The 22,891-nt window shown below is 38.3% G+C and overlaps 1 protein-coding gene across 8 annotated transcripts in view; it reads right to left on the bottom strand.

The window, feature by feature from the left end:
• The window catches only part of LRCH3 (leucine rich repeats and calponin homology domain containing 3), a gene marked incomplete at its 5' end in the record, with an annotated part of 62,663 nt that overhangs the window by 35,367 nt on the left and 4,405 nt on the right, over nt 1-22,891 (bottom strand). For all 8 annotated transcript variants that reach the window (XM_082288115.1, XM_082288117.1, XM_082288120.1 and 5 more), the window contains 4 exons: nt 282-418; nt 601-706; nt 1,249-1,375; nt 2,535-2,679. In XM_082288115.1, coding sequence (XP_082144241.1) covers nt 282-418; nt 601-706; nt 1,249-1,375; nt 2,535-2,679 — 515 coding nt within the window. The remainder of the gene's footprint in view (nt 1-281; nt 419-600; nt 707-1,248; nt 1,376-2,534; nt 2,680-22,891) is intronic.

Below are 22,891 nucleotides of genomic sequence, written 5' to 3'. Positions count from 1 at the left end.
TTCCTAACAGAGCTTCCTCTCTCCTATGCTGAAAGCAGAAATGTTCAAGCTAACATTAGTGGAATTCTTTGTAATATCCCTCAGCAGAGATTATTAATACAGTAAAGAGAAGAAAAGGGATTTTTCAAGCTGTGCTTTATATTTAACACTTTTAGGGAATAGAATTTATTTAAAGTTCTCTTGTTCTTAAATAACAAAGATATAATATAATCCTTCAGTTTATAACTTAGTTCTGCCATTGTTAGCTGAACTAGTGATCTGATTTTGTAGCTGCAGTTTACCTGTGCAGGGGGGGACTGGAGAGGGTTGTTTTCTAACATGATGGTCTGAAGATGTCTGAGGTTTCTATAACAAACTGGTATTGTTGTTATTTTATTGCAGGAGAAATCTAATCGAATCAAAGGCAACTCAGCAAGCTCTGGAGATAAAAAACAAACATACAATTCAGAAGATTAAGAGTATAAGAAAAAGCAAGAGTATAAAAATATGTGTTTCACAAAACAATTAAGCTGTTTCCAGCTCTCAGGGAAAGGAAAAGAGACTGAAAATAAAGAAGTGTTTGAAGTTTCTGCTGTTATAACTGACAGCCATTTTTCTCACCTTCAGGTAAACGCACCAAATTATTTCTTCTGACATTCAGGTCTCGCAAGGATTCCAAATTGCCAATCTGTGGAGGTATTGTCTGTAATTCATTACAGCTCACATCCTACAAAGCAAGAGCAAGGAATGAGTTACCACTGTCTGCTAAGTCTCTGCTAACTAAAATATGCAGCTCTATTTAGGGACTGAAAGAAAAAGACAGCTATTTATATAACACCTCAGATCCTTAAATTCATCCAATCTCACTGCTGATATGAAGCATTGTTCTCATTTTAAACACAAGGGGAAATAAAAGCTTTAAAAGATTAAGCATTTGGATGGAGAAATTTATTTCAAGTTACTCCATAGTATTTCCGACAGCACAACTTGCTATGTAAAAGCTTTTTGCCAGAAACAAACATAGCAAGAGCTGTAATTCTACCAGGCCATCCTTTCTAGAATAGGGAAAACATTTAAATTGACATGGATCATTTACTCTCCAGTGCATCTTTCCCTCACATCAAATTCTTTTAAAATCTCAGAGTATTTAAAACTCTTTTCTAACACATCTATACAAAACCAAATGTAGTTAGAGACACTGTGGCAGACACAGATCTTCCTTAGGCCAAGAGCAGAATAGCAATCGTTGAAAATCAAGTGCATACTCACAAGCTCTGTCAGCTGTCTGAGCCGTCCAATTTCTTCAGGTATTGAAACCAATTTATTATTACTTGCTATCAAAACTTTTAGTGGTAGACTACAGAGGTGTACTGGCAATATTGAAAGCTGGTTTCGACTTTTGGACAGAAAGAAAACAAAATAATCAGAACTCTAATGAGAAATATTCATGCAATGAAAGACACATACAAAAAGCACACTCCATTTAGATGATCAAATCAGTTTTTATGTGATTACTACAGAAGTAGTTCCATGAGGCTGTTCTTCATTACTTGCTTTATCTAGTTATGTGTGAACAAACTCTGGATATCAAGTTTCAAGGCTGATCAGATGCTTTTGAACTCAGTGAGGAGGAATGTGACATTTTTGTGCCCTTTCAGGTGCCTCTGATAACTGGCTATGCTCTGCCACAAAAGAGTATGTTTGGGCTGAGTGCAACAGCTTTTCTCATGGGCAGCACTGCAGGTCAGCACACATGAAATGCCACAGAGAAAGTAATGAGACACTGAATATTTAAAGTGTATTTCTGATTAAGTAAGGATAATAACGGTACTGCACTTACTAGAGATACAGCATTAGGAAATCCGTATCTGATTCGTATCCTATTGGTACAATTTTCCCATCAATAGAAAAAAGAAAGAAATATACTTTTGTCAATTTAGTGTGCTTATAACACCAGAAAGAAATAGCCTGAGACTTTTTTATTAGTATCTCTGCCAATTTCTGAAGAGAAACCTTCCACATCTTCTAAAAGACTCTCTACAAATGGAAGATGCTGTGCACATTTGGATTTCATCAACAGGCCAAGTTGCAGCAACTTGCTTTTAATCCCGGCAGGGAAGTCATAATGCTTGAGAAAGATCTTCCAAAGTCATCAGTACAGTGAAGGCAAAGGGATATTGCACAAGCCTTATTATATATAAGGTTATATATATATGGTTATATAACCCATGCATTGAGCTGCTGAGAGCGGCATTGAAAAGAGACTATGCAAAAGCTCTACCATCTCTTTTAAGTCTGCATGGTGATATTTCACATGGAAACTACTGGAATTTATTTATTCTTTCAAGCTGGAACTAGCTTTCTTCTTCATGCTCCTCTTCTACAAGCTGCTGCTTAATCCTTATGTTCCCTGAGCCACCTAAGTGCATAAGACTTGTTCAGGTTGCTTTGATCCAATGACATGTAACATAATAACTTAGCATAATTATGGATGCACCAAAATGCATAAACCTAGACTACTCATACTAAAGCAAAATTTGTAAGACATCTGTTACCTGATATTTAAAAATGTTAAAGACTGTAAGTTCAAAACAGCCTCTGGGATATACCGAATGCAGTTCTGGTACAAATTAAGAGTCTCGAGGGAGACAAAGTGGCAGGCTTCTGCTGGAAGCTCCGACAATCTGTTCCGTGACAAGTCTGAAAGGAGGGAAAACAGAAAGATTCAGTAAAGCTGCCTTAGAACTTCACAAGGTTCCTTGCTTGGCAAGAGGCAGAAGTTTAACCAAAACACCTACCAAATGTTTATATTTGAAGAATCAGTATTTTTCCTTAGACAATTCCAATTACCAGTCTATAGGCATAAAATATCCATGAGCATTACCCTCCTTCACAAGCTGCACTGTGATAAATAATGCAGTTGCAAAGGGCTATTTTTTCTTTAAAGGTCAAGGAAAGCTGCTGCTTATAAATGCCAAAGGGCAGTTCTAACAGACACACACCTACAGTCCCCACTTCCTCACACACCCAGCTCTGAGTTCTGATAGAAGCATGACCCAACCTCCAGGTATGATAGAAGATTACTACAGCAGGGCCTATGATGGATATAAGTTCAGCAGATGTTGCAGGGTGCACACAGGTAAGAAAGCATGAAAGTCATGGAAACTTCTAATCCAGCAATACAAAAAGTTAATGGGGAACATAATGAAGCCCCTTGTCTGCTCACCAACAAAAATTTAAAAAAAAAAGAAATCAATTAAAAATTAATCCCCCCCATACACACACACACCAAGTGCTTCTTTCCAGCTGGTATCAGGCTCAAACATGACCTCAGCTTCAACTTGTCCAAACCTGATTTTGAAAAAACAACTCTTTTAAATGCGTGTTTCCGACAGCTCTAATAGTGGGAGTTAAAAGTACAAAATGATAGAAGTCAGCTATAAGTTCACATTTCACATCCAGAATTGTTTTATTATTTTATGACACAAAGCAGTTTAAGATCTTTGCTCTACTTTTCTGTTTTTTGTGAAAAAGAGAACATTTTTCCCTTCCCCCCCCCTTTTCTTCCAAGAGTGAAGAAAAACCTGCACTTACAGATTGCTAAAGACAGGCTCTATAAACATCCTGATCTTACCATTTGCTAATCCAGATAAAAGCATCAATGCAAAGAAAGATCATTTTGATAGATCCTGCTTCCTGCTACTGCCAAAGCAGTTTTCCTCCCTCTATAGCTCGTCCTGGGTGCTTTGCATTGCCAGAGTGTGTGAGAGAAACTGATCAGAAATACAGAGGTTTTTCTGATCACCTCTCCCACAAACCCTATGCCAGCACCAGGAAAAAATGTTGGTGCAGGCAGCAGAATCCCTATTTTAGTGGCAGGGAATATTTTTGACATTTTAAAGCACTCACTGAACTCCAGCTTAAGTGGAAGCAGCAAATTAATTGGACTGATCAGAACCTGCTTAAGAATCTGCAGGTAGCAAAGGAGTCAATAAAGTAATTGTATATATCCTGCAGGAACACAGCATACACTTCCAAGAATTTATGCAATGCATACTTATTTTGTACTAGCCATCTTCCCAGAGTGAACTATTATGTCCTAGGGTTCCTTCTGTTTTACTTCCCTAGCTTAATTCTAATTAACAGTTTAGTGAAAATGACAGCACACTGCAGCCCTCCCCTCTTCCAAGTTCTAGAGCTGCAGCAGATTTAAGCAGAGTTTTAGTGCTGCGCTACAATGTGCTGTACAAAATTGCAACATTCCTACTGGGATCTCTCTGTGTGCCAACATTGTTGTAACAGGAGAGATTTTCAAACAAACATACTGTCCCAACAGAAGTCATGTATCCTGAAAAATTTCTACTAGAGTTCAGCTAACCACAGTCCTTTCAATCATTGGAATTATCTGCAATCCACACAATTTGCTATGAGGTTTCACAATACAATTGTATGTTACCATGCAGGAAAGAGAGAATACAAATTATTTCAGAGAAGACAAGAAACAAGCAAGGGCAATTTAGAAAAAATACTTGTTTTCCACACTGACTAGATATTTAGCTACCTATTTAAAGAATTATTACAACACTGGTTTACATATAAGGTGTAAAAGTTTCTGAATTTCACCACTTCTCTCACAACATACAAACATCCTTCAGCTCACAACTTCTCACAGCTGTGCTGGCAAAGGCAGTTTGAATTCTACCCATTTAAACAGAGAAACAGGCTTCACAAATAGTGAGCCCTTTTGCTGGCAGAAAAGTAGAAAACAAAAGTTTTGTTCAATTCTGTTTTGGAAAGGGTTTAACCACAAACATGAGAATTCTCACTCTCTTTTTGTTTCACTTTACCTTATAAAAGAACATTTAAAAACTATTTTTTACACATTGTGCAAACTGTTAGGCATGAATTAGTCAAGAACTTCACATATTCTGAGCTATGATTTAATATTGCTACAGAAATAACTCCCTGCAAAAATAACATTAGGTAAAAAGAAATGAAGAGACACTTTATCAAGCAACAAATGAGCACAGACCGTGATAGAAAAGAGACACCAAAGCTGTTTAGCACCAGTGAATAAGTTTTTCCACACTTCTCTCAATCTACAATGATTTTTAAAACTTGGCATTCCTATTTAGCAGTAGACATTCAGTGGGAAACATTAAATTGGAGCTGAATTTTGATGCTGCAGTATAGTCTCTTAAATAATTCAAAATGGGTCTAACCAGTTACAAGTTTGGTTAATAAGTTAAGAGCATTTTTTATTCATGATGACCACGAGAATGCTGTCTTATACAGAGCATTTGTTATTTGTTGTATCCAAATGGGGAGCCAAAAGGAAGGGTCGGCCAGAACCATAAAAACAGGCAAGCACTAGGAAAAGAACAACCAAGCTAAAACAAGACTTGAGAATTGAGTTGAGAATTAGACAGAAGCAACGTATGATGAAATACAGTGTGAATTTTGAATCTGAAAATCTGCTTTTGGTTATTTGCAATCCTTGCCTTGTCCTCCCCAAACCTTCAATAAGTATTTAAATTTCTCAAAGTCCAGAACATCCCAGCATCCCTAAGATTCAGGGACTTTTTTTTATTTAGTCTGATTTCTCTGGAATCCTCTCCCAGGCCAGAATAACAGACCTTAAATGGGACCAGAAATGGGGCAGAGAGTACAGCAGTCACTGCATGAAACAATTCCGCAATTCCATCCTCTTTGCCATCATCTTCCTCAAAACATCTGAACGAGAGGCACAGCTATAACAAAACCAGAAGACAACAAAAGCATTCTGGTGATTGGTTATATATTCACGCATTTGCTGCCCAGCAGCACAGCACTAGCTGGTGTTTTTTCAAAGGAGAAAGTAGAAGTGAGGCAAAAGAAAAAATTAAGGTATTTTATTTAAAATACTGTCAATTAAGACTTGTTTTGGTCATATTCTTCTGCTACTGTATGCATGAAATAACTTCAACAACCAGAAAATAAGAAGGTATTACAGTACAAATTATTGTGTAAACTAAAATTTCTGCAGAGATTTCTATTTCTCACAGAAAATAACAGATGATGTAGTGAGGTATTATTTGAATTTTCATATTTTTTAACAAGCAAGAAAAAATTGGTGCGAAGCAAGTTATTTTCTTTAACATGCAGGTGCACACTCTTGCTGCTTCTCATACCTTAAACTGCAAAAACCAAATTACTAATTCCCCCCTAAAAGCACAAATACTGAATTTCACTATGAATAATAATATGAACGAAATATAGCTGTTATAATTAGAACTAGGATTGACTCGTTTGCGTCCACATTTCATAGGTTAAAATCATTGATACCAGAAATCTTCTTTAAAAAAAAAAGGTTCTCCTAGTTTACTAAAAATGGATGTGTTTCCTTGAAGGCAAGATCATGTGGAATTTTGGCAAAGGAGAAGCATTCTTTTGAACTAAGCTCTTTGTGAAAGATATAAAAGCCAACAGTAGAAATACAAAATGAAATCTCAGAGCAAAGTCAGATCACTGACCTTTTCCATCTTAATTGGGATTCTGTGGAGAAAGCCAGCAAATCCAATGTTAAAAGTGACTAGAGATACACTATGCTTCAAATTGCATCATTTGGCATGAAATGCAAACTCTTCCTGCTCAAAGAAGAATGTTCCTCTAACATCAAACATTAGCAGGGCTGTATTCACACATTTTTAACTTCAGCTGCAACACAAATTTTGTTTCCAAAGAACCATCAGCGATGCATAAAGATGCACTCTGCAAGGTAGGGGGTACCCACTACATACACTACAAAGAGGGAGCTGCAGCTCAACTGTTGCTGGCACTCAGACCAGCTGGGTGGTGGTGAATTTCAAATTCATCACGAGATGCTAACAGGATCAGTCCACTAATCCTGCTGTGATGGGAATACGGCTTCTGCTGTCATTCCAATTAACTACGGCAAAGGCAGCCAGCTCTAGACCTGAGCTTCAATACACAATTTTATTGATAAAAATCTGCCTTTTGTCACCAGAGATCTGCATGTGTTCCCCACACACTGTAAATTTTTAATTTTTAAATTCTTTTTTAAAATTTAAACCAGCAAAGCCCAGATTTTTGGCTGTCAATTGAAAATTGAATGTCAGCAACCACCATAACATCTGCTGGCAACCCTGATGTAAGAGAAACTGTGACACTGTCAGCTGTGGGCTCCCACCCATGATGCAACATGGCTCCAGAAAAACCTCACTGCAGCTGTGTGATGTCAGCCACGAATGTGCTGCAGTGATGCAACAACCCTCATATCTGTGAATTGATCTGAATCCCAATGGTGACACCGGTGGCTATAGACTGCCCTCAGCTAGGATGACTTCATTCATATGGCAAGCAAATGTTGTTTTCCCAAAAACTGTGAGGCAAGTGTTGTAGCTTGAAAGCACATTCGGTTTTCCTTTAATAACAGACAAATCTAAGACATATGAGCTTGCAGCTGACAGAGGAAAAGATATTTTCTTATGAATAATTAAAGAGGGCAATCAGTGACCAGGAGGCTGACAGCCATTATAGTGACAGAAGACAAAAGGCAACACCAACTGCTTTAGGAGGACAAGGTACATCTGTTCAAGAAGAAATACCAGAAATCTGGAACTGTGTAAACAGACTTTTTTTTCCCCACATACACAAAGACCAGAAGCAAACTCCACAGTTTCACACTGATAACAACAAAACCACCATCACACTGAAGAATATCGTTGAAGTAGGTGATGTAGTCTCGATGATATGGAAAGCAGCTCACCAGAACAGCTCATTTACAGCTACTGCTCCCTGGAAGGAGACTGCTTAGGCACCTCTCAGATAATGTCACTAAAACCGTCTTTTGAGGAACTTGATGCCATTTGATTGCTCAATTCTAACATTTAGAATCAACTCTATTAAAACAACAACATTTCCAAATGGATTTGAGGCGCACTGTTATACAAACCTCAGCTTCACCTTTAGCTTGTCACTCATTCTATTAGCCAAATAAAAGCATGTATATTTATCCTGGTTTTATGAATTGTTTTTTTTCCACTTCTCAAACACTTCAGAATTTGATAACGTAAGAGCAACAACACTTGTGATTCTGCTGACTTTCAGGAAACAGTCCCATGAAGCTCCTAAGAGAAAATTAGAATAATGAAAGTATAGCCCCAAGCAGATGAGCTGCTGGTATTATGGTACTGACTTTTCTTGCACAAGGAAATCAGAAATCATCGTAAGAGAATACCTCTGTGATAGACTTCTGATGCTGTTGGTCCCTGTACTCAGTTACTAGGAGTGTTTATCTTTCTAAACACTGAAAATGTTGGCATCCTTCAAGCTTCGTTTCACACCTGGACGCAGGAAGGGTGACTTTACCTCTTCCTGCCTGCTGTGATACAAGACTACCACTTCTGCCATACCCTAATTTAAAACAAACCTCAAAAATGTCATCTCCTGACTCACCTTCCACCTGCCAGCCCTGTCAAACCTAAACTTTTCCCAATTATTTTCCCAGGCATCAAGATACCCTTCGTGCAAACCTATTAAGTCAAGGTGCTATTTACTGAACCAAAATGGATTTGTTCCTTCTGTGTTTTACCCAGGTAAACTGCCAAGGACAGCCCCACTGCCCAAGCCAGAATACCCACGAATCAGATGTACCAAAGGCTGTTTTCACCTGCATTATTTCTGTAGCCCGGTAATGAAATATAGAATTTCCAGTTTCAGTTTCCAGCATTTCATGAAGGAAGATTAGGTTCACACGTGATCCATCCTTGATACACTTATCACATTTCAATTCTCAGCAGATCCATGCTTGATATGCATGATCACATTCCTACTTAGCAGCAGCACCAGCAACACTAAACTACACTTTAACCATTTCCATGAACTAACAGTTTGTAACCAAGGATCTCCAACCTGCTGGTTTTGGCACCATGCACAGGCTGTGATTTCTGCAGTTCCAGAAAACAAGGCAAAGGTTAGTGGTTTCTTCCAAATGTTCACTTGGTGGTGCTACATCTGGAATGCAGAGTGACCATCAAAACTTACTCCACCAACGTGAGAATGCACTGCATGACATGAAACACGAATGGAAGATTACAAGTCACACTGAAATGGGCCCTCTGGATTCCCTGCACTGAGTGCTAAAGACAAGGTTTGTAGCTTTTAACCAAGGCTGCTTAACTGTCCTTTATAAAACCTGCTTCAAATTACTGCCAAATCATTGTCAAGTTTCACATGTGTGAATCAAAGTTTCACAGATGCTATTTCCTCTGGCTACATTTTTATTTTGGAACATTCAATACAAATAACGAAGCTTCTTGCCAAAGCTTTTAAAAAACAAGAAAACCCCTCACTTCTCTGAGTTCTCTCCCACAAATCCCTTGCTTGAAGCAATTTTAATGAAGTGAGAACTACGGCCAAAGCCTCTACCTTTTCTTTTCCTTCAACACCTATACTACCAGATGAAACCTGGCTGGCTTTTTTGTCTTCTAACTTAGGAACATTTTAAGAACAGTCACACAAGGGAGATTTGCACAATCTGGCTTCCAAGTTACTTGAACTACCCTAGGGTCTATTAGCAACTCTTTTCTGTTAAAACACATCACATGAAACAAAAAAAAAAATAATTAAGGAAGTACAACTCTCTTACCTGGCCTAATCTCTGCAACATTCACCATTTGCTGTATAGAAAAATCGATACACAAAGATCTGTAAGAACTTTAACTATACTGAATAAAAAACTCAATCATACCAATCCGGGATCAAAGAGGAAAACAGAAGATTCTAAACACCAACTCCCATTCTCCTTCCCTTTTTTCTCTCCACACGATTTTAATGCATATTTGGTGTAGTTTAGCTTTCTCTTTTACACATGAAGGAAAACCTCACAGGTGCCGCCATAAAAAACTCCAGCTAAACACAAACACATATTTTACAGTCCTACCCTTAACGTAAGCTGGGGTATGACCACTGATAGGGAAGCGCATTTCCAAGGAAAGCACAATGTCTCACTGGAGCAGAACCACCTGAGTACTGCAAGAAGATAAACATTCTTAGGAAAGTAAGAACTTGGACTACAATGCCACTTCCTCCACACAATGATTCCATTTTCCTTTTGCAAGGAAGAATATTCTTTATTAAAAACCAAAAACAAACAGTGTCAACTATAGAACACCATTATACAGTTGTTCTTGTGTGGTTACTGGAGAGCAAGGCAAGAGTGACAAGCTCCAGTCCCTGCAAGGAACCGGAAACTCTTCATATTCTACCAACTCCAGTTGCTTTTCCTCTGGTTAGCTCTAGAGCGGAAAAATCTGTAGCCTGAATGGATCAAACTGTTATGTCAACTATTATTTATTCATTATTCAGTGTAGACCCTGGCTTCACAGACAGCCACTCCAAGCCATGGAGCCATTCCTTACTGGCCATGTGTTACCATCCTCTCCCTTGCACCAGCACTCCCGACTGTGCAGCCACACTGCCAGTTGGATCTCGTTACTGAGAACAAATCCTGAAAAAAACCAAAGCCACAAATAATTTTCTGCCCTTCTGAAGCATGATCCAGTTCCTGCTGCAGTTGAGTAATCTCTAACATCAACAAAATGGAGAGGACGAGAATGTGTGGCTTTATGAGTACTGAAGACCAAGACCATGACTTTTGGCAGTAGCTGGGATTTGAACTATCTGGTTAATAACAACCATGAAACTGCATTTTTTTGTTGTTGTTGTTGTTCCTTAACTCACAAACACTTCTAATAAAACAGGTCTTTTCAGAGTAGCAAATACAGGGTTGTGATCAGGGATTTATTCCCTAGTTTTGCTCATTATGGATACGTACCTCAGTACACAGCATGGTATGTCCTTGTGTGCACACCATGGTGTTTTAAGGATGGCACACAGTGGAGCAAGCACTTTGGGAGTGAGATGAAACCACTTTCAGATGAGCAGAGAGAGAAATTCAGAAGCTTTAAAAGTCAGGCAGAAGGAAGTCAGGTGACCTGCCAGCTGGGCCTTATGACTGGTCAGTAAACAACGGGACAGATTATGGAGAGAATACAAACTGCAACGCATGTACTGCTACAGGAGAGATGCTGCAAAGTGGAACTGTTTATCCATGTCTCAAAACAGGAATTAATTCTAACCCCTTCACATGGGGTTTGAGGTTAAAGTTTTTACATGTGCTCTGCTTCCAACTTCCCATAGACACCCCCCCATCTTCTCTCTTCTAGCAATTTCATTCCCTTTCCTCACTAAACTTGGCACCCACCCAACAGCATAATCATGCTTCTCTTTCAAACAGCTCTAAAACTTCAAGCCAAACAAACTAAACTGAGTGAAAGTTGGAGAAGCAGTGTTGTAAAAGATCTATCACTGAGTAAATGAACTGGAGTCTCTAGCTCACCAAGGCTGTTTAAATCAGGGAAGCTCAGTTCCTCATTGTCCAGCTGCACTGCAGGCCCCTCTGCTTTTTTTATGCAGAAAAACATACATAGACACAGTATTTATCTCCAAGGAAAGCAGCCTTTGGACTACAGCTACAAAGCTGGTAAAGCAGCATACACCCCTTCATTGATAAAACTGGTTTAAAAGAAGCTGTTTGGGTTTGACCCAAACCTACTCCTTGCTGATTTAAAACTAAAAGAGAAGAAAAAAGGTCAAATCATAGCATGAAACCCTCATGTTTAGCCTTTTATGCAGTGTAACAAAGACCGTTTAAATGATATCTGAAAGCCTTGGAGATTCCCACCCTCTGGGATCTGACTTTACTGGTTTAAAATTACCCCCTCTCTCGGGTCCTCCCTACCAGCCCTTTGCTGTAAGCTACTGATTCTGCACTGCTTGTGTGAGCATTTCCCAATTCACATCAGGCAGAAAAACCGTCAAGTTAGCTCACATGATTTTTGAAGTTGTTTAAACTACTCTAGCAAATTTTGCCTGAAGCTAACTTGGGGAGGACTTACATGAACTGTCTCTCTAGTGGATATATGAGGGCAGTGACTTCCTTTGGCAGCACAAATTCCTTTAATTAGCTGTTATCAGCACATTGACAAACAAGTTGAAGTCTTGGCTTAACAAAGAGTTGAGAAAAGGAGGAGAAGTAAGAAAACAACGTTTGAAAGACAATCTTTCATCAAGATTTTCTAAGCAGACATTACTTTGAATTGAATCAGATCAAAGTCTTCATTACTTAAGCATTCCATTTTCTTGTAGCATTATGCAACCATCTTGGCTAAAACAAAGGAGACTAAGCTCGTTTTTTAAATGTCTCACTGCAACACCACCACTTAGAATCATTACATAGTTGAGATTTGCAGCTTTGATTCCCAGCATACACAAAACAAAATTTACCTCTTCTGTATTTCTTCATCATCTATTTTTATCTAAGACATCTGCTTTTCTCAGTTCTCACACTAAGGACCATGGAGAATAAATACCAGTGTATACACATACTCCCACCAAAAACATCAACATACCTCCCTTCTAAGGACTCTCCCAATCACAAAACAATTCCTCATTTTCTTTGACATCTCTTCACTTCCCCATGAATACTTCAAGACAACTGATGGCTCAAGACTTGGGTATAACTTGTCATGTTTACAGGGGCAGAACTAACCTGGCTGTCAGTTCATACCTTACAGCAACTTGTTCTTAGTGATCTGGTAGTGCAGAGGGGAGCTAAGGTGCTGTGCAGAAATAGGAATGAATGTGGCAAAGGGCTGCAAAAAAGTTCAGCTGAAGACATTCTTTCACAGGCTAAAGTTGGAATACTGAGTTTGAAAGTCAAGCCACTTAATACATATTTTTTATCTTGTTTTTAATTAAAAGCTTGCTAATGTTGTTATGGTTGTCCTCACATTATGGTGAGTTGTATTCAAAAGTGTACTTCAGTACAGGACACAGTACAAGCTGCCACCTCCAGAGCAAGGGCTCAGCCAGTGGAACAGGGAGATGTCTGCTCTTGGCAAGAGGAGAGAAGACTCTGTGTTCTATGGGGCAACTTTTCATTTCCTTACTTCTGCAAGTTAGAAGCACCATATTTTTCTCATGGTCCAGAAACTGGTCAGTAAGCACTCAGAGGGTTCAAGGTCTTCACACACATTATCACCTCCTCAAACCCATTTCTCTCTCTTTTCCAATTTTACATGGAAAACATGAGCACACAGTATGTATGAAAGGCAATGCACAGAAGCAGATACGAAAAATAGAAAAGACTCCTGCCAAGAAATTATGCTGCACACACAGCTTCTCACAAAAAAGACAGGAAATCAAGAATATGATAAATGTTGGTTCCTCCACTCCATGATAAGACCCTCAGATACTATGCTAGATACCATAGTATGTAGTTTAAAATCCATAACCTACCTTCAGTTATTCATAAAAGGAAGGGGAAGGAAGGGTCAGATAACCAGGACAAAGCAATACCACAGGTTAATATAAAACCTAATGCAGAGAGTATACAGTCCTAGGCAATGACACTGCTGACAGAAGAGTGTCAAGGACTTCTAGGTAGGACAGAGCCAGGCTAGGAAAACCCTGCAAGGCAGCACAATGCCTTTTGAATACATTTACACTGTCCAAGGTGGTCCTTCCACACCCATCTTAGGCATCTCAAACGACCCTCAACAATCTGATCTTGGCTATCAGAGTCACACCTGAAGAGATCATGAGTGAGGAAGATTGTGTGGTACTGTCACTTTGCTGGATGTTCTGCCCTGGCTTTCACTTCAATCAGTAAAATATCTCTCAAATTCAGCAATTCCAATGGCTTTGTGAGTAAACTGTAACTTGGGGAAAGGGAACATGGCATGGAATAAAAGCAGGAGGAATGTGTCAGTCAGGAGGGCTGGAAACATCAAATGCAACTAACGAAGACTTCTTATTTCCACCATTCATCTATTTATTTTACTAAAAGCTTCAATTCACCTTAATACTGGACATACAAATCTCCATCTACAAGCATTTTCACATATGTCAGCCAATATATCAGCTGCTATTTACCTACTGTGAACATTAGTTCTGCATATTCCCCCTATATATTTCACCAATCAGTTCAAAATGTATTACCATAGCCATTTTTTCCCACAAACTATTTAAATAGAATGCTAGAATAAACTCTGCAATGGATGGACAGACAATTAAAAAAATGCTAGCTGTGAATATATTTCAAAATGTCTTAAGGGAATAGTTAGAAACAAACCAGCACAAACAAGAACTGAAAATTCAAAGGTCCTAAAAAATAAAGTGAGTAATGTCACATAAAAAGGCCAATTACTTTCAGAGAAAGGCAAGCATTTCTATAAAATTTTATGCCTGTTATTACTGCATTTCTCTGACATTCTTAATAGAGTGCCTCTGTATTTATGGCACTCAGATACAGCTTCATCAGACTGCACAGTCAAGTCACCAAATATGTCTCATACCACTGCAGACACTGATCTGTCTTCTGCAGAACTGTATTTTACTAAGGAGAAAAGTCAATAAAGTCCAACAGTCAAAAGTCCTATGTTCTTTTAATGGCTCCTTGAGGCCATCTCTCATGCTGACATCATCCCTAACAAAAAAAAGCCTGTTACACTTTACACAAGCAGTGTTTCAATTTCAATAGGATAATTATTGCCAGAGTTCTAGAAAGAGAGCTGGAGTCTTACAAAGTCATCTGTGCAGTACATGCCATTTTAGTGTCAAGAAATAAAACAACAGTATAGGATATGCATGGAAAATATCCCAAATCAAACAGAGGGAACAGCCAAACGAGGAGATAAATGGCAGCAATTGCCAAAACACATGTTTAAAATACGAAATAAATTTTGAATCTGGAAACCATAAAAGTCACCTTCACTCAAAAACACACCATGCAGATGTTACCAGGGATCAAGGGCTACAGAACTGGCGGTCACCATTTAATACATCTTTACTTTCTTAAAAAAAAAAAGCTAAGCTTGTTAAAAACTAGTAGCTAGGCTATCAAAATAATTGTTACATTCTCAAATTAGTATTTCAGGTAAATTGTATGCACATCTTTTCACAAAATAAAATTAACATTATTAATGCTGGAAAGCAAACACATAAAACAAAATCCAAACTCATCTGACCACAAATGAAATTTTTTTTTCAAATCCAAACCAAACTGATTCCTCTTCAGGGAAATACTTAAGTTGAGGTTTAACAGTAAACACTGTTCTTAAGAAGCCATGATGACAATTAATCTCAAACTGCAGTAGTCACTTTGAAAAATTTTGGCTGGTTGGCTCTATCCCTCCAGCTCCTTCAGTAAAACAGTTTTCTGCATGTGACAACTTTTATCTATACCAGCTCAGTACAAACTGAGCAAAATGAAAGCTTTTTGCCTTGCTAGGAGAATTCTTGACAAACACTGAGCCACAGAAGAGAAGCTGTGCAGCAACTGCCCACACTGCACAACAACGATGAGAATTCCTCTTCCTGAGATCTCTATTATTCCATTTCATAATGACTATTTTGACTGCTGGTATTTTTAGCTCTACACGTATATAAAACTGTAATTTAAAAAGTGTTCATTTGCAAGCATGTAAGAATTGCAAGTGGAAAAATCTCCAAGTTAACAGAGAAACTGCTAACACAGGGCCACAGGCACGACACTCGAGATGTGTGAGAGCATTCACTGCTCCTCTGCAACACGACACTGTCTTCTGCCCGCTGCTCCTGAAATACTTGACTGAGTTCCAGCAGAGCAGGATTTCATTTTCCAAGACTGCTTCACAAAGTTAGCAGTGAGGGGAAGCGTGCAGTAAATGAATTCATCCCCCCAGCCCCCTAGATAAAGTTCCTTCAGGTACAAAAGGAATTACCCAACTAAAAAAAAATCGGCTTTTAAAACCATAATTTTAAAGCAAAAGACGTAAAAAAAGCTGAAAATGGAGCTAAAATTATCGCCAGATAAGGTCACGTGCAAACCTCTAGATCCATCTATTATTTTCTCCTATCAAAAATCATGTGTACTGTTAAAACATACATTTGATATTTATTCAATCCACTTACCTTTCCCAAAACCTCACTAGGATAACAGGCTTGGGTACAAAGAGAGTCAACAGCCTTCAACTTGGGTGAACAGGAGGCAAATTAATATTCAGAGACTGCAAAAAAATCCCAAAGAAATCTAACCCCAAACGACAGAAAATAGTCCCAATGCAAAAATAACTGCCTGGATTTTAGTCAATAGATTTAATGGAAATAATTCAACTTTAACAAATTCCTTAAGTCTGCACAGGGTGTGGGGAGATAAGAGAAAAGGGTTTTGATGCAGCAAGGGTACTGGAAAACTTCAGAATCTTGAAATTACAGATTTGATATTCACTGAATAGCAAATAAGCCAATGAACCACACACAGCAGACTAGAAGGGCTGGTTATACACTGAAAATAATTGGCCCTGATATGCAATATCATAAAAATGGCAAAATATTAAAAGATTAATTTAACTTCAGTATAAATATGGAAGTGATCAGCAAAAAAAAAGAAATAAGGGTAGGAAAATGCGAGTCAAGGAGGATATTTGAAGTTATTTAAAAAAAAAAAGATAAAGCATTAACAGTAGTGGCAGTACAGAGTATTTCTCTTGCCCTGAAAGTAAGATTGAGTTCATTACTGTAAGCACAATATGATGAACAAAATCTATCCTGAGATCAGCAGAGGCACAGAAATGCATCTCTGCTTCTAACAGAAGTAAAATAAAACTCCCCAGCCACTGTAAATAAAGAATGAGAAACCTGTGAAAAGTCTTACCACAAACTCCATTTGGAAATAAAACTATTTTAGTTTGTATTTCACCTGATAGTGTTTAACAAACAAGAATTTTTTACTTAAACAGCACCTACAGCCAAGGAAGAAACAACTGTTGTAACTATGACAAGAAATACTAAGTAACAGAAACAAAGAGTACTGGATTTCACTGACTCCAGTGATAGCAAGAGTGGCAGGATCATAAGACAAGTTGCCATAAACTGACAAAAAAATTGGTAATGGAAGTTTGCCACTGGAGTTTGACATCACCTGAAAAAATTAATACCAGTATTACACCAGGAATGACTCTTCTGCACAACATGCAATTTTACGGTATTATGTAATGTAGTCACATAGCTTCTAATCACCTGGCATGAAAATAAAACACAAAGGCATATGAAAAAACCTGTTTCAATGAATTCACTTATATGCAACATAAAAGTTGAAATGAGATTAAAAACCAGTCCGCCACATAAGATGGATAGCTTATAATTTCTTTTTTCCTCCTCTCTTCATGAAGCACGAACTGAGCTTTCCAGCTTTAAAATTATATGCTTTTGCCTGAGAAGTAAAACAATACACCGAACAAGTTCTCTAAATGTTTCTGACATAAGGATGTGTCGTGGTACACACAGGAAGGAAGCAGAATGTACCACACAAAATAGGGAAAGCAAGATACAAAGACATGGGAAATGCAGTGATAGGAGGATTTCTTCATGGTCCAAACCAGGATGGAAATAGAACAGGCAAATCTAAAAAGCATACTATAAGAATGAACACACTCTCTTCTAATATGATTAAAAACCAGACATCGGTGTTCAGCAGATCGAAACGCCTCCAGCTGAGGAAAACAGAAGTATAAAGTGCTTCTCCAAGAGTGAAGTGGCAGCCAGCCCACAGACTGGAGAACAGAAAATCTCACAGTTCTACTCAGGTCTTTTTGTTTGTTTGCTCTTGTTATTGCTAACACTTGTCAGGTACCAGAGACATTTCTCATCACTGCACTGAGAAAGCCCCAGGGACATGTGCTGTAGACATTCATTAGAAGAGGAAACCCCTTGCCCAAAACAGAGGGAACAACACCTCATTTGAGTTATCCCAGAATCAGCTCATATAGATTACAGCGCATGCTTCTAAAAACCCTTGTATTTCTATTGATAACATTTTCAGCATGGTCAAGAATTGAAAAGAACTGTATCATATGGCAAGGATACAGTTAAAGTTAGTTAAAAAAAAAAATCACATTTCTGTCTGAAAATCTAATTAGACAGAAACAATAACAGGCATTATTAAAACTGTTAAAAGTTTTTATTCCATTTATATACTGCAAATCTGGCAGTACTGTGGCAACAACTGCATTATTGATGAAAATCCATATTTTTGCCTTTTGTTTTATGCATCCAAAGAGGAAAAATGTGTTTTGAGTATGAAATGAGTAATATTTTAATTTTATTTATATGTGAAAAGCTACTTAAGCGGTCTAGTTTCAAACTGATAACATGTTTTTCAAATGGAATTTCCACAGACTTATTTCTTAACCACTACAGGGCAATACAGGGGCTGTGAACAGAAACTGCAGTGCAGTAACATTGATAAAAGAACCTAACAGATGCATTTCTCATTTTACCATATTTGTGAAAGCAGAGATGGCAGATGTTTAAAATATCACATCTGTATTACTCAGTTACATAATCCGCAGCCAAATCATGAGCACCAGAAATAGGGGGGGGGGTGTGTGTGTGCGTGATTTCCTTCACCATGCTCAGAACACAACGCCAGTTCTGAGCTAATCACCAGTGAAGGTCTGATGACTGTTACCAATAGTGAAGTTCCTGGGATTTCCATACTAACTTTTAATGGTAATTATAACAATCTTCTGACACACAGCCATCCCTGAATGATGTGACATGATTTGCACCCAGGAGAACAGAGACATGAAGTAAGTAATACCTGAATATTTGCAATAAGTTTACAGCTCCAATGGCCAACCTGCTGTTTTAGCATAGATGGGTTCCAAAGATAATTTTTTTACCTTGCTAAGCACAAATCTCCCCACTCCTTTGCAAGCCAGCAGAATGGAAGGAAATAGCAGATATTTTATGGCTTATAACCACATTCAGTTGTGGCACTCTACAAAAACATTTATTCCACAGCTGAGCTTGCAGCCAATGTAATGACAAGCTCCTAATTGTCCTGCTATAATTGTGCTCAGTGACTCTCTTGGTCCCTGAGAGAAGCATGACTGACACCAGCTCAAAGACCAGTAAAGCCTTGTCTATGACTGAACTAAAGGGTAATATATATGACCCTAAGTAATAGTAATCATGAATTAAGCACGTTTAAACTATTAATTGCCTCATCAGCATCCCAAAATTAATGTTTTCCTCAGATTTAAAAGGAATTTCCTACCAAACGTTAAGATACCAGTCATTCCTCTTTTTATCATGCTAACAACTTGGATGAGAAGACTGGAGCTGGTGATGAGAGAGGCATTTGAGACCAAACAAGATTAACAAGAAAAGAAGAAAATGTTAAGACATGGAAGTTGGGATAAAGGAGATGAAAAAAAATGTAGGCAGAAGAAACACAACTGAGATAACAAACACTGCTGGGAACAAGACACGTGACACAAACATAGGGAGGAACCCCAACCTGGTAGAGCATAATCACCTCCAGAACACCAAACACAGAACCCATGATCTGCTCAAACCATCACCTCTACCCTCAAAATCTGTACAACTTGGAAGTACAGCATTCCACCCTACAAACAGGTTCCAGGGAATGACAACCTCCTGCTATCTTGCTAGCTCATATAAGAGAAACGTAAAGGTTTGAACTGTCCTGATGAGCCACACAGATGCCAGCTTTATTCCACTTAACCATTCTAGAAAATTCAGACTGCATCTCTGACTAAAACTCAGCCTGAATTTAGACTTCAGCATCAGTAAAGCAACCTGGAAAAGACACTGATATTTTATACAGAGAAAACTCAGTTAAAAACTTATGTAACATTGCTAAATCAAGCACAAGGATGATATAGGCTATCATCAGAGATGCCCACAGAACTTTAATTGCTCGTTTCCTGTGCATATCTACTGTCCACATGTCTTTAATTAAAAACCACATACCACTTTTCATTCTTCTTCAAAATTTTTCTGTTCAACTAGATTTTTTTCAGACAAGATGAAATTACTGTAAAAATCAGGAGTGATCACAGTCAAAGTCTTATAGAAGAGAGTGTTGTTGAAAAAAAATCATGAAAGAACCCCAGGGAATTACACAAAGAAAAAGGGATGGTTAACCTGAAAGGTAGCGAACACTGCTTTGGAAAAATAGATTGCATACTGTCAGTGCCATGTATTTCCTTCATAATACTAAGCAAATCTTCTAAACTAATCTTTCCAAAATAGAGTAATTAATCACATTTTTCTAGGCTTTGGGCTTGATTCCCAGTATTCCTGAGGAGTCACCAAGGCATCTGAAGTTATTAAAAGCTACATTTAAAAATAATGCCTGTAAGTTCAGGCATCAAGTATTTTAAATTTTGGTACCCCAAATCAGCAGATGCTTTTAAATCTTATACCGAGCTTCAGATATATATAAAATGCAGAAACATTACCAGGCTTCACTGCAGAGATTACATACAAAATAGTGTTTGAAAACTTTTCAATAGTCTGGAGCACTACCCAAAAGCCCAAAGCAACAATAACACATTTCTGTATTCAAAGCTAAGTTTCAACAATAAGCTGAATAAAGAGACTAAAATTCACATGGGTCACTGAACAATGTGGGGGTGGTGGGTGGAACTGAATAGATGCTCCCTAATCCTCCTGCTCTCTGCACAGAGCACATTATGGTTATAAACTGTACATTCCAGCAGCCAACACCTGGGCTGCATAGCAAGTTGGGGTTTTTCGGCATATTCTCATTTTGGAGTACCTGAAGCTCATTGGGAGAAGGCTATGACTGTAAATACTTTTAACTTTCAAATCAGTAACATTATCAGCTAGAAGAGAACAAAGACTTCTCACTCCAGAAAGACACACGGGCTGTCAGTGGAAGCAGCAGTCTGTAGTGTAGAATTTTAAGTGAGGCTGAGTAAAGGACTATTGGGACAATTTTGGGGACTTCAAGCTGAAACATTAAACCCTTTTCCTGCATATATACAGAAGTAATAACTTAGGCACAACAGTCTGAAAAAGAAAAGACCACAATGTTGTACCCTTTGCATCTTCTCCAAGTATCTGTAATTCAGAGAATTAAAGCAATACTTTTAACTTTGATGCACTGATAAATCTAATCACAAGACATTTCTAACATGAATGGATTTCATCCCTCCACTTTGGAGAGTGGGACATGGCAGATAAAGAAGAAAGCACTCTGGCTTCAGCTGAACACACAACTGCAATTCATTCAAGCTGTTTGGCCAACACCAGAAAAACCATGAGATCCAAGCCTGATTAGTTATTACAGAGAGAAGAACCCTTGAATTGAGTTATAGCCTTTTTGTTAGCTACCATGTAATTTTATTTTTAACACATGCTACATAATTTGTAGTGTTTGTTGTAACTAATTCTTTACTGCTGGTTCTTCTACTAAATAAACTAATTACATCTACTGCATTCTAAACCTGAACCATCAGTTTAAAATTACTTACATAAAATAATGTATTTTGCCAATTGAAAGCATGAGAGCCAAACCTATCAGTAGTGATGTTTCACTGAATGAAATTCAACTCTGTAAGCCATAAGTTCTTATGCTCACCAAGTCAAAGACCAGCACATTATTTGACAGAAAATTATTACCAAATTTATAGCAGGTCAGTGGTAAAAGGTTACAAAACAGAGCTAAGATGTGATTTCACAACTGGTGTGTCAATTTAAGCTTACACATCTGCCAAAACAGACTCTGTCATTCTCATCATCCCTGCAGTTCTTCCATCCTTTCCTTTTGCTGGCATTCACACGCACGTGAAAATGTGGTGAGCTGTCCATGGATTTGATACAAGTAGTTACTGGCTGAATTTCAGCCAGATAAGTACAAAACAGCTTGCTGGAAGGCACTAGGATTGCTGGTGTTGACTGTGTAGCAGTAGATGAAGACAGAACTTCCCCTTTTGGCATCAGCATAGAACTTGGATCGCATTAGGCTGTGTATTTACAACGACTTCAGGGAGTACTTAACCAGGATACATTTGCTACCTCCAAGCACAGGTACAACCACAGGAGAACAGGGCTGGAAACCCCATGAAAGAAACACAGATACTTCCTTTCTTCCCTAAATTCCTTCATGTGACTGCAGAGTCAACTTCTGCTATTCAACTATGAATCCCTACCCTCTTTACTTTTCATGTAGTTACTGTTATCGCCAAAAATATAACTACAAGAGCATATGCAGACAGGACAGTACTAAAAAAAATTAAATCTGATCATGATGGAGTCAAGGAAGGGGAAGACTAGGGAAGTAACTAGAAACACATGCAACACCACTGAACTTCACTTACAAGAGCTCACTGGTAGTAAAATTTGATGGTGGGACTTTATTGTTTGTTTTAAAAGATAAGCTCGCTAAACAAACACATTCTGAATGTCACGTATTGCTTTTATTGCCACAAGGATTAGGAACTACAAGCTCAGATTGCGTTTTCCCAGTTGCCATAAAATGTTAGGCAAAAAGACTGCCCGTATGCCAAGAACAGTTGAGCATTACTGCAGGCCTCAGGTCTCCATCCAAACCCAACACATCCAACAAAAATGGACTATAAACTACCATAGTCTACTGCTTGCCGTGTTTTCAGGGTAACAAAAAAAAAAAAAACCAAATCAGAGAACTGACCTCAATTTAGCCAAAGCACCACTCTTAGACAATTCCATGAGACCAAGAATTGCCAGTATTTATGCACAGACCACACAAGATCAAGACTTCCCAATAACAGAAACACAAGAACAAAAACAAAAGGGAGCAATAATCAAATTAAACAAGGACTGACACAAGTAGGAGCTAAGACCAAAAAATGCAGCTGAACAGAACAAGCTGGATTACTGTCCAAAGCCTGAGGAAGGGTTGTGATCCTCTCTCCTTCTTGCTCCTACAGCTACCTCTGGACAGTGCATTTCTGTTTGGGTTTTGTTAAGGGTAGAGAAAAGGCACAAATGC

This window comes from Coloeus monedula, assembly GCF_965178545.1.
Source record: "Coloeus monedula genome assembly, chromosome: 10".
NCBI lineage: Eukaryota > Metazoa > Chordata > Aves > Passeriformes > Corvidae > Coloeus > Coloeus monedula.
The sequence above is the reverse complement of the archived record's forward strand: the minus strand, read 5'-3'. Positions and strand labels throughout refer to the sequence as shown.